This window comes from Caretta caretta, chromosome 3 (genome assembly GCF_965140235.1).
Source record: "Caretta caretta isolate rCarCar2 chromosome 3, rCarCar1.hap1, whole genome shotgun sequence".
Classification (NCBI taxonomy): domain Eukaryota; kingdom Metazoa; phylum Chordata; order Testudines; family Cheloniidae; genus Caretta; species Caretta caretta.
The window spans coordinates 6,152,571-6,165,166 of record NC_134208.1 but is presented as its reverse complement, the minus strand read 5'-3'; the positions used below and the strand labels follow the sequence as shown (position 1 = coordinate 6,165,166).

At 50.4% G+C, this 12,596-nt stretch overlaps 1 protein-coding gene across 2 annotated transcripts in view; it reads left to right on the top strand.

Moving 5' to 3' along the window:
• The window catches only part of EPHX2 (epoxide hydrolase 2), a 111,426-nt gene that overhangs the window by 57,214 nt on the left and 41,616 nt on the right, over positions 1–12,596 (top strand). Inside the window, exon 11 of one of the 2 annotated variants that reach the window (XM_048845877.2) lies at positions 12,251–12,336. The exons of the other annotated variant lie outside the window; for it this stretch is intronic. Coding sequence (XP_048701834.2) covers positions 12,251–12,336 — 86 coding nt within the window. The remainder of the gene's footprint in view (positions 1–12,250; positions 12,337–12,596) is intronic. 2 annotated transcript variants of the gene reach the window in all.

Sequence of the window (12,596 nt, the reverse complement as noted above, 5' to 3'; positions counted from 1 at the left end):
GAATACAGCCATAGACAGGAACTATTTGGTTACATTGTCAACCTCTAACAAGATATATGTAAACACACAAAAAGCACAACTGTTTACTACTGTGTCTCTAAAGGTTGAATCTGGATCAATTAGCCTGCAAGTTGCTTAACCCTTTTTGGCCCAGCCTCACAAGCCACCTAAGAGATCAAACCTGGTATCAATAATTTGGGCATTTTGCATCTCAATTACAGGTAGAGTTTGGCTTGAATTGTATCCTGCCCAGTGCAAGCAGTCTGGAGAAGGCCTGGGAGGGAAGTAGCATTTTCTCATACATTGCTATACAGCCATGTTTTGAAGTATCCTGCATCATGTGGTGCTCTTCCCTACACTCAAAAGCCCGTGGGTCGTGTAGATGGACCCCTGTAGACCTGGTGGGAACAAGCCCAATCGGCTCTGCTTGGTTGAGATTCCACTCTTGGCCCCTGCCTCTCTCCGTATCTGGCTGCACGTATGTACTGTTCTGTATTCCATGTGTAGACAACCTGACAGATGCTCATCGTTTCTAATTGCTATGCCCCTCTGTGGTCTTTACTACTGAAGGAATTAGCTGTCTGGGATTTCACAAGGGCCAAAGGAGCGTAGCAAACAGTTGGCCAACTCTCTGCTAGCTCCTTTCTCTAATGCATTCCTTGTGAGTCCCATCATCCTGCTATGTAGGTTGCCAGCTTTCCCTCCAAGGACACGTGTGCTGCTGAAAGAGAATCCAGTGTAAAGCAACAGGGACAGAATTAAAACCTCTTTGCCATCTGCAGGTTCTTCCAAGGAACGTGACAACTTTTTCGCTTTGCTGCTTGAAGGAGAAGTTTAATTGCATCTTAAATACCCACTGGCTAATTGGGAACCTTCTGCTACATAATTTTTAAACAATGCCTGAATCGGTTGATAAAGAATCAACCCCGCTACAGCTTCCCCCTCCTCTGTGTGTTCTGGACGCTTCTGAGTAAGCAGACTTCCCAGTGGCAGAAAGGTTATGTCGTTAACTCTTTGCCTACCAAGAACTCTGTAGCTAGGCTGGGTCAGTGTGTGGATGGGCAGTTTTTAAGGAACCCCCATGTGCAGCAGGAAGTGTCGTTCACATTGAGCACTCTCTTTCCTTTAATTGGTAGGGAAGCAGTGCCCCGGCTTGGTGCTAGGGGGCACTGTTGGAGGTGCTATCTGTTGGATGAGACAGAAAAGTATTTGTCGTCCTGGCTACTGGTGGTTATTCAGGGTCCCAGGGCAGCCTATCTAAGAGCTGGGCTTTGGCTAAAAAGCCATTGTTTTGGGCATACAGCTGCATTCTGCCAACCCTAAAGTGTCCCCCTTGTAGAGTGAACAAGGCTGTTTATCACTTTGTTCTATAATTGTGTAGCATTGATGTGTGATGTTAAGTGGCTGCCGTGTTTTACCCCATATGTTGCTGCATTTAGGTGAGGGGCAATGTGGTCCCTTGTGTGGCTTATAATGTTCCTTGGGGTCCTTCTGGATGAATATTCCCAGCTGCTACGGCTGTCCCCAGGCCATGAGACAATCTCTTCCCAGCCTCACTCCATTCAGTTTACAGACGCTGAGAGCCAGAGGTACTTTCATCTCTTTGCCGCTTTAATGTCAAGGGAGATCCCTTGAGTTAACTACCAACCCAGGTCAGATTTTGAAATGGCAAACTAGAGATGAAAGGCTCCATATCTCATCTTGAATCCCTCAGGAGTCCTTCCTCCTACAGACATTATATCAAATGCTCTGTAGTGCCTGGCAGCACTTGATGAACTGTTCAAAGCATCCTTTCCTTTCTCCTTACTTGAACTGGCAAGAAAAATAATGGAAGAACCATTCCCCACTCTAAAGGCCCTTTCTCAGCCGCCCTCTTGTCACGATCCAGATGGCAGTAGCAAGCATCTGAAATTTAATTAAACGTGGACGTGCCATATAAGTGCTAACTGTTAAATCTGTGTGGCTAACCCATTTGTGGAGGTGTATGCTCCATGTTTCACTTAATTCGCTTGCAGATGAAATGCTCTTTGCACCATCTGCTGCCCAGCTATAACTGTATGGGGATGGAGTTTAAGAGCCGTGCTACTGATCCCAGGAGGTAAGTAATCTAAAAAATGTTTTGCAGGAGATTGTATCAATCTACGTTTCTTGGGAGGCCCTAGGTACTTAAAGCAATTGGGACAAAACAAACTTTGCTTGCTCATCAGATAACTCTCGCTTTTTGAAAAATCAGGTATTTATTCACTCGTTTGTTTGATCCTTCCCGAAAAGGAAAATCTATCCTGTCTCCTAAGCAGTCTGATTGATGGGAATGCTGTTTGTGTGCTTAGCTCCTACCGTCAGCTGCCCAAATCCCAGCAGCCTAGCCTGGAAATTCTCTGCAACGTTTGCGGTGGCTGGAAACGTGTTTAGCAGGTTGGTTTAATTGTGCATTGTGTGTCTGAGGATCTCTTCAGTGCAATGCTGGTGTTTTTATTAAACTATGTTTTGAGTGACCGTGATTGCTTAGTATCAGGGGGTAGCTGTGTTAGTCTGTATCCACAACAACGACAAGGAGTCCGGTGGCACCTTAAAGACTAACAGATTTATTTAGGGATAAGCCTTTGTGGGTAAAAAACCCACTTCTGGGTCTGAAGAGATGGGGTTTTTTACCCACAAAGGCTTATGTCCAAATAAATCTGTTAGTCTTTAAGGTGCCACCAGACTCCTCGTTGTTTTTGTGATTGCTTGTGAAAGCACAGCTTTGAGCCGGGTGGGTGGGTGTGTGTGTGTGTGTAAACAGAACAGGAACCCTATAACAACGGCATGATTCAAGAAATGGAGGAGACTGATTGTGTCCATCTCCCCCAGCCAATGCAAGATTGTTCCCTATAGTATAATATCTAGGGTTTTTGCCAGCCTGTTATCTATATTGAGCAGTGCTACTCAAAGTGGTGGTCCGCCGACCGGTGCTGGTCCACGAGCCATCGGCTGCTGGTCTGTGTGCATATTGGGGGGGAAAAAAATTGCCGGTCCCCCACATCAGATAGCTTGAGAAGCACTGATATAGAGAGCACTTAGATCTCATTTGGGGCCTATTGTGTTAGGTGCTGTACATATCCATAGATAGCCCCGTCTCAAAGAGCTTACAGTCTAAATAAGACTTGCCCAAGATTTCACAGCTGCTCAGCAACAGAGAGCCAGGAATAAAACCAGGTCACCAGTATCCTGTCCACTAGACCATGCTGCCTCTCTTTAAATGTCCTAAATGACAGAAGCCCCTGACTTTCCTTTGAAGACTCTTCCCTGGTCCATCTTCGGAGGAGGGCAGGGAACTGACCTAAAACGTCAATGGTATTGCATGAATCTGCCACGTACAATCATTTATGCCACCCTCATTGCTGGGGTCTCTGTACAGGTGGTACAATGGAGGGGCGTGTGTCACCCACCTACCGATTATTGCTTCCCGCTCTTGCTATTTACCCCCCGAATGTTTGAGTTGCCCTGCCCCTCCCATGAGTGCCCCCCTGACCAAGTGATATCAACCTACCTACCTCTCAGTCTTCCTTCGTAACTCAACCCCTCCGGCCTGCTGTTAGCTTCAGAGGCTCTTTGTCCAGCTCCTTTCTGAGCTCTGGCTTTCCTGGATTGAATGCAGGGTTCTAATTGCCGTGGCCCCAGGATGGTTGCTCAACTTCCAGCTCAAGAGTGACTCACTCCCGGCAAGTCACTCACCCACACTGCCTCAGTTTCCCCAGACTGGGGATGCCTCCCAAGGATGTTAGGAGGGTTAATATTTGCTCTTGTGACCTGCAGGTTGGCTGGCTGCAATGTGCCATGCCTGGGAAGGCAAGCCCTTCAAGGAAAGCTTCCGCTGGTTCAGGGTGTGGCAGCCTGCCTGGTGAATAGAATGGGTCTTCGTCTCCCCTGTGCTCCAGTCACGCTGTTGGCTTTCCCCCAGGAAAGCTCAGGGTATCACGGTCTGAGCTTTACAGCTCTCAGGGTTCCATACAGTCTCCCCAAGCAACCACCTCTCTCTATGGGTAGGACCTTCTGTAGCCGTAGCACCTTCCAGGACTGCTAGAGGGACCCTACCGCGCGTGAGATCTGGGAGCAAAGCTTGCCTGGCGGCTGGCCCACTGCTCTAAGGGACTTCTTACCTCTAAGACATTGGAGCTACCTCAGTGCTTGTAGGAGAAAATTTGGGACCTAGCTAAGCCCAAGACCATGAATAATCTCTCAACTTCAAGGTAGTAGGTCAAATCTGTGACCTCAGGGTAAACTTTTTCATCTAGAATGACCTTCAGTTTCTATAAGCCTGGAAATTCGGCTCCTGCTGTTTCCTAGCTTTGTTAGGATCTGTGATGATCCATTTAATGCATTTTTCCAGGGCGGTGAATATGGACAGGGTGAAAGAAAAATAATTAGGAAGATAAGATGGAGGAATTGAGTTTGTCATATAATTGATGTGCAGACTCAACTGCAGCACAAGGGTTCCCGGGCTGATAAGTCAGATCTTACATGTCAGCCCTTCTCTGACACCACCGCAGTCTGCCGGAAACCCAATTAACATTTCCTTTCAGCAGCGGCTGTGTAGAAAGCATCATGAAAGGCTTTTAAAAGTGAAATGTCACAAGGAGCCAACCTCTCCTTCCTAGCCTTGATAAGCCCATTGTGGCAGGCCCTGCTGCTGTCATCGGGGTTGATTAGGTTCTCAGCGTGGGGCGGTCTTTTCTTGGTGGGTGGGTGCCCAGGGCTGGGATAGATCAACATCTTTCCATCTGGCGCTTTACAAAAGGGATTGTATTAAGTATGGTATGGAGTTCGGGGACAGCTAGTTCCCCATGACAAGCTGACTCCAGGAAGAGAGGGACAAGTCACCTAATTATGGAACACTCGCCATACTTGGAGTGGCAGATATTTCCGGCTGCTGATTGTGTGCCCATGTGCTGTTGAGTGCCCCTGAGCTAGGATTGCTGAGCCATGAACCATCACCGTGTTGCAGGTTGCATTGTCATTAGCACCTGTACATAGTGCTACTCCTGCTTTGTCCGGGAGTGTACGAGTCTGTGCATGGAGAATCAAGCCTGTCCAGTTCAATTCAGGATCTCTTAGAAGGCTGTTCTATAGAGTGTTTCCATGAATGCATTTCTAAATCCTACTCCAGGGGACTGCAGCAAGAGATGCCCGAGCCTCTTCCATTGGGCCTTTTCCGTTCAAAGGCTGGGAATGCTTAGTGGGTTCTTCGGATGGCCTTTTCACACCACGGTCCATGTGTCTCCTGTTATAACTGTTCAGCTGTTAATTTCACAACCCCATCCACTGCCAAGCTGATTTCAGTCCAAGACCAGTGTTCATGTCCACTTCATTATTCAAGTGCTGGCGAGAATCCAAGGTTCGTTACAGACTAGAATGCTCCCTAATGCAACTCATTTGACTTGAGAGAGGTATTGGTAATTGTTAAAAGCGTATCTTACTGTACTCTTTTCTAGCCCCATAGAGAGAGGGTGCTGTAACTGGGATGTTTCTCTTTGCTGTGTGTACCCAGATGGGTTATTGGGCTCGCTTGCAGTTTGTGGTAGGGTTATATGTAGCACTGGGCTGCACATGCTGTTGGTTTGTTATGGAAGGGTTGCGTGTGGGAGCTAGGTGATGCGTGCTGGTGGCTTAGTATGTCAGGATTACGGTTGCAGTTCACCAGTAATCTGCAATCTCCCCAGTGCACCTGGTTACTCCTGGAAGAATTCTGTGCCAAAAATTAAAAATTTTGCAGAATTCTTCATATTTTATTTGTCAAAATAACATATTATAATCATGCCAGCTTCAATTATTTTGGTAATTTATTTCAAAACACCTGTGGGCACATGTGTGTAACAATACAGACGACAAAAAAGATTCAGGAACTGTTTTTTGACAAATAGATTCCTTACTCGGCATATTAAGAGAGAGCTTTGAGTAATAATTCATTTAAACTGCAATGCAGAAAAGTATTTCCCGCACCCCTCAGCAGCAGTGCAAAGGCTTGGGGCAGTCAGGGATAACGGAGGAGCTGAGGGAGAGGAACGTAATTGCTGGGAAGAAGGCCTGGGAGTGAACCTGGGGGTTGTTGGGTGTGGGTGGGAGAAGTATGGAACCTTTTGGGGGGTGGGATTGTTACAGAGTTGGGGAGCTTCTCCCAGGCAGACCCCAGCTGACCCCTAGCCTCTCCCATTCAGTCAGGCACATCTGCCCCTGTCCCCAGGTGTCCCTGCACCCCACTCAGCCACCTCTCTTCTCCCGTCCCTGTGTCCCTGCACCCTCCTTTCCCATGCAGCCCCTGCCCCAGTCTGTCCCCTCACTCGCCATTCTGAAGCCCAGTCCATGTAATCCCCCAGTAGCCCCATGTGCCCTGCTCTGTCTGTTCCCCCCGCCCCCGTGCCTCCTCACCTGGCCCCGTGGTCAGGGTGCTGTGGGGAATGCAGCCTCTCCTCCCCCGTATTGGCTGCTGGGCTGCTATGGCCAGTGAGCCGACTGCCCTCTGTTCTGGTGCCACAGCAGCCCCTGGTGGGCGAAAGGCATAACTGCGGCGCCTCTCCCCCAGAATGTATTTTCTGCTGAGGGAAAAAATATCTGTGGGTGGGCAGATGAATTCTGCATGTGCCCAGTGGCGTAGAATTCCCCCAGGAGTAACCTGGTGGCCAGATAGGCTGTGACTGTGTGTGTGGGTCTGTTCCGTGCTACTCCAGCCAAGATTCAAGCTGTGATTCTTGCAGGCTCCTCCAGGTGAGTTGCAAATGGAGCCCTTTCTTGAGATGAGTCTTAGCCGATATGCTAACTTGGCATCTTACAGCTCTGTGGATGCATTTTTTGCAAATGCCAGGTTTCACTTTGGGCTCCTACCTGGGACAGGGCCCCTTCAGTCTACGGATGGAATTGACTGCTCACGAAAGTGATGGGTTGATAGGGGACGAAATATGGCCCAGAGGTCAGGGTGCTGGCCTGGGACTCAGGAGGTCTGCTTACAGTTCCTTCCTTTGCCAAGGAACCTTAGGCCAGTCATTTAGTCTCGGTAGAATGGGGTTAGGAGCACTTCCCCCCCTGCCTCACAGCAGTGTTGGGAGGTAGCATGGGAATGGGGAGAGCTCTGGCTAAAGCCAGGAAGCGACTCTACATCTCCTGAGTTCCAGTCAAGTGTGACCATCCTCTTCTCCTCCATTAGAGGAGAGGAAGAGAGGATGCTCTTGACCATCCTCTTCTCTTCCCGCCCCCATCTTCCCTCAGATCCAACCATATTTCAGTCGTGAATCTGCTTTGGCGAAAACAGGCAGCAAAAGTAAGCCACAGACTTGCTCTTAGTCATCTGCTCACGAAGATGCAGCGAGAGCAGAACCAATATTCGTAAGCTTTTCAAAGTGCAGGTCCTGGCGCATCAATATCTGCTCCTGATTTCCAGGACTCCCGGCAAGGAGGTGCCAGTTTATTGGGCTGTTCCTCAGTGTCTGCTACCTAGACTTCAGAGCTGGCCAATCCATTTGACTGTATGGAGAACGATCAGATTGTTGTGAAGAGGTGGAATAAATCTCTCTGCAGTCTGTGCATTGTAGGCTGGCTGGATTTAAGTCCGATATTGATTAACCCAGCGTTCACACCATTGTTCACGTGCAAATGTTACACGGGGCAGAGCTGTGGAAAGATTTGCCAGTAAATGTGGCTGGTCCTAGGAGTGAGGCTGGCAGTTGGGTTATGTTGCCCTTGGGCAAAGTACTCTACCAGATTGTTTAATATCCCATTCATGAATGAATACACATATATGGACAGATTCTGCCGTTCTAACCCATGTTTTACACACCTGTCAGGTGTGCTGGGGGGGGGGGGGGCGGAGTTTGCTGAATTAATCAAGAAGGACCCTTACGCTTTAGGTAAATGTGACTCTAAAAATAGCTATTAAAATTGGAAAAGGAGCAAAGAAGGGCAACGATCAATCCTGATCTGTGCCATTTCCAGGTCCAGGCTCCCCGTCCCCAGCTCTGCTAATATCCCCAGCCCCAGCTCTACCCCATCCTAGCTCTGGCCCTTCATCCACATACCCCTATTGGGTCCAGTCTTGGGCCACCCCCATGGGCAGTGGGTATCACAGGCCAGGGGAGACTGAGCCTCCCCAAACAGCCAGGCATGGCTCCACTCACGCTTCACCCAGAGACCCCTCCTGCTTCTCGCTCTTCCCCTGTGGTCTGGGCTCGGGTGGGCCGGCCTGTGGCCCAGGACTGAGGGTGGCTGGGACCGGTGCCCGGCAATCTGAGGCTGGGGATGCTGGGGCTGGTTGAGTGGCCCAGGGCTGGTGGCCATGTGTGGGTTCGGGGGCTCCAGTGGGGGATGGGTGGGGAAGAAGGGCTGGGGGCAGGCCTCCCCGAACGGGCAGCTGATGCGCCACCCATGGCCACCTCGTACATCGGCATCGCTGACAGCGTGCTCAGCTAGGCCCCTGGGTGGGGGCGGAGGTGCAGCGCGTCCACAGCAGTGGCTGGCCAGCGTAATGCCTCCGTCAAGTGCCCCTTGTGGCACTGGGGCGAAGTGCTGGCTAACGGGACGTACTATTTCTGCGGCAGAGGTGGATCCGGTGCTGTGCCAGGAGGGGCGACGACACAGCACTAGGCATAGTCCCTTCTATTCCAATCCTCGCTGCCCGTGCCGTGCACACGGGTTTCCCCGAGCCGCCTTCCCTTGCCTGCCTGCCTGCCTCCAGAGTGGCCCTGCCGGCGGGGCTGTGTCTCTATGGTATGTACCTAACATAGGGTGACCAGATAGCAAGTGTGAAACATCGGGACGGAGTGGGGGGTAATAGGAGCCTATATAAGAAAAAGCTCCAAATATCGTGACTGTCCCTATAAAACTGGGACATCTGGTCACCCTAACCCACAACGACGCAGCTCGTATGCCTGGGAGGAGCTAGAATCTGCAGAAGGGACTGGAAATCTGCTCCCCTTGCCCTTCCCTCTGTCTCCTGCGCTGGGAGATGGGGACTGGGCATTAATCTGCAGTGTAACTTCTGGGTCTGAAATGGCTGCTCTGTTTAAGCACTGTTCAATCTCCATTTCGGCGCACGGGCCGTTGCTGTGAGCCAGCGGTTCCATATGGAGCAGCTCTGCTCAATAGCTCTGGGTAGCTGCTCCCCTCTGGTTAGGGACGGTTAAGGATCATTTGCCTGGAAGGCCCCGCAGTTTCCTGATCGATTGCTCTTTTTCTTTCTGCAGCCCCAACCCGATACATTGTCATTAAACCCTCCCGGCCCGGTGACCGCTGCGGATTGTAAAACCTTTTGACAAGCCCTTGATCTTTCTTTCTTGCTGCTGCAGCAGCTGGCGTCTGAGCAGTTGCACAGCTTGGGGGAAAAATGCTTCACAAAGGAGCCTAGTTTTAAATCAAAATCTGCTCCGTGCGCCCCTGCTGGAACGTACGGTGCCGATGAGGCTCTGGCAGTGGCCAGCCGTAGCCGGAAGGGGACCACACTGAGGGTCTTGAGTAGACACAGAACAGCAGCTTCCCTGCACCCCTGCGAGTGTCCCCCATTTAGAGGTGGGAGAGAAGTCTGTTCGTCGGCCGTGACACGCTGAGTTTGTAACCTGTCAGCTGAGACTGCTAGCAATGTGCCACTTCTGCGGGTCGTTTTTGGTGTGCCTGTTCCCCAGGGAACTCAACTGAGACCACCAGTTCATTTCACATCAGCCCCTGGACCCCAGCGGACATGAAGACGGATGGTTAAGGCATGGACTTGGGAGACCTGGGTTCAAGTCCTGGCTCTCCATGTGACCTTGGGCAAGTCACTTTGAGGATCTGGGCTCAACTCCCATTGATTTCAATAGTGAAGCACCTAAATACCACTGGGCCTTAGTCCCTCTGTGCCTCAGTTTCCCCTCTGTACTATGGGACTAATGGCTCTGCCCTGCCTTGCAGGGGGGTTGTGAGGATAAACGCATAGAAGATCGTGAGGCGCTCGGGTATGATGGAAATAGGGGCCATGCAAGTAGCTTAGACTAGCAGAGAGGAGGCAGGCAGGACAGTGGCCTGGGTTCATTTCGGTATCCAGTCCCCTTTTAACTAGGAGGCAGTGTTGTCCAATGGCTAATGCACAGGGTTCTCTTCCCACCTGTGCCACTGATGAGTTGTGTGACCTTGGGTGAGTCACTTCCCCCTCTCTCTGCCTCAGTTTCCCATCTGGGGATAATGGTGCCTCCATTTGTAAGTGCTGTGAGCGCTTCAGTGAAACACAAAGTAGTAGTAGTTGTGAAATCCAGACGTGACACCCGGTCCCTGCAAGGGGGCTCAGCTCCCCAGGGGGGTTCTGTGCCCTCTGATGAAGCTCGGTACTGTAGCAAGGCTGGACGTGCAGAGGAGGAGAGAGAGTCTGGCCAGGTCCAGCCTCTATCAGGACACACAAATAAATAACATCTAAACAGGGAGCACTGTGGTTTGAGCTGTATCTTGTTGAAACTGATGCGACCATGGTCCTTTCAAGGTAAGGCCGGGCCTGGCCAATCGAAACTGGAACAAATTGCTTTCCTCGTCTTGCTGCTGTTTTGCAGTTGGTTTAGTGGCCTCTCCTGAGAGCCGGGTCCCCTTTCCCTCTGACCTTCTGTGGCAAGGCCAGGCCTCCTACGATAAGAGACAGCTGCTGAGCCCTCATTGCGAAGCCGGTGTTTTAAGAGGTGGTGGCTAACAGCAAGGCTTAGCTCTCACGTAGCACTGTCCACCTGCAGCTCTTCAAAGAAAGGCAAATATCGCTATCCCCATTCTACAGAGGGGGAAACTGAGACACAGGGCAGGGAAGCGAGTTGCCCAGACAGTAGCAGAGCTGGGACTAGAACCCATAATATCCTGACTTATTCCAGTGCCTTGTCCTAAATCTGTTAGAGATCTGTTCAGGCTAACCTATAATAAGCCCCTCTCAGACCCCAGTGAGAGTGCCCCTGTACCCTTTTGAACTGCTTGAACTAAACTAGTTTAAAGTCACACCTCTTGTTGGATTGTGAAACTCTGTGTATGGACCAGGCCTTACTGAACTAAGCTTAAGAGCAGTTTAAAGTAGTTTGTGTGTTTACGCGAAGGGTTTGTCCTGCTTAAATTGATGATTTATGCTACTGCAAATTTTCTTGCCCTGCCTTTGATTTGTACCCACTCGCCTACACGTAACTGACCCTGCTGCTTACGTATCCGCTTCAAACTTGGCCACCTGATGTAAATGGAAGGGAGGCTAAATTCCTGTAAGCCACATGCTGAGAGACACAAGGAATGCAACTAGCAGGAGACGCAAGGCGCTACGTGGAAGAAACCCCTCCTCCCAGCTCCTTTGTAAGTTACATCAATAGAGGCTCTTTTACACATTAGCACAGCAGTGTCAGGAGGGCTACGGGAGTGAGACCATCACAGACTCCAGCTGACACCATGTCCCAGGTGCCCTTTGAATCCAGCCTTTGGCCTTAAACTTCCCAGCCAGCAGGAGTCAGGAGAGCAATTGATTCATCTGTAAAAGACCCAGCAAAACTCCAGCCAGCAGCTAAATGAATTGCACTTGACAGACGGCTTGTAGGTTGGCGGGAGGCTAGCTTTGGTTCCTGTGCTCGGCCCCAGGCTCTGGGTGGAGTCCGGGGCATTGTGAATGGAAGTTTGTCCTTGGTGATAACAGACTGGTACGCTGGATCGAGGGTTTGCAAGGTCACTAGTAGGCTGGTTTTCGCTCTGGGTGGGCTACCCAGCCTGCTGGATTAGGAGCTAAGTGCAAGCAAAGAACTCTGCTCCCTGGCTTTGCTAGCAGTGATTGCCACGGGGACAGGATGAAGCAGAACTCCCTAGCTTTGCGGCTGCATTGGACCCATGCTCTCAGAGCTTCTGCAGCTGGGCTGTAGAAATGCACCTCCTCTGGCTGTCCCTTTCCCCATCCTCCCAGGGCTGGGGAACAATGAGCATTGGCCTGTTCTGTAGTCCCTGGCCCACCCCTCCCCAATGGACAGACCCCTGGTCTGGCGCAGAGTGCTCTGAATGTGTAGGGAAGAAAGACGTTGCCACATTGGCAAGCTGAGCCGCACTCCTCTCTCACTCTGGCTGGTGGAGAGCTTCCAAATGTCTACTTGTCCCAAAGACCCTTCGTGCCCACTGGTAAGTGCTGAATCACTCTCCTATGTTCCTAGCCAGAGTATCTGGAGTTCCTTCTGCCCTGAAAACCACATTTGCTCCCCAAAAACACTGACCCATTGACATGCTCACAATGACGCCTTTCTTGTTTCCTATACTCCTCTAGGGCATTTCCCAGGCAGTGTTCATCGGCCATGACTGGGGCGGAGCTGTGGTGTGGAACATGGCCCTCTTTTACCCAGAGCGAGTGAAGTAAGTCACCATCGGATGTCTCCCCTATAATTTAATCTCCAAAGAGGGGGGGTATCATGGAATGAGCTTTCTGACTTAGTGATGGGTGGTTGTTTTTAATCTGTCCTGAAATTAGATTATTTTTTGGAAGAGAATGCTGAGAAAATGCTCCTGATTCCCACTAATGTGACCAGAAGGTGTTTTTTTTTCCACCATATAAATTATCACCACAGTCACCAACTTGACTCTTGAAAATATTTATTTGCTCAAAACTTGGTTAG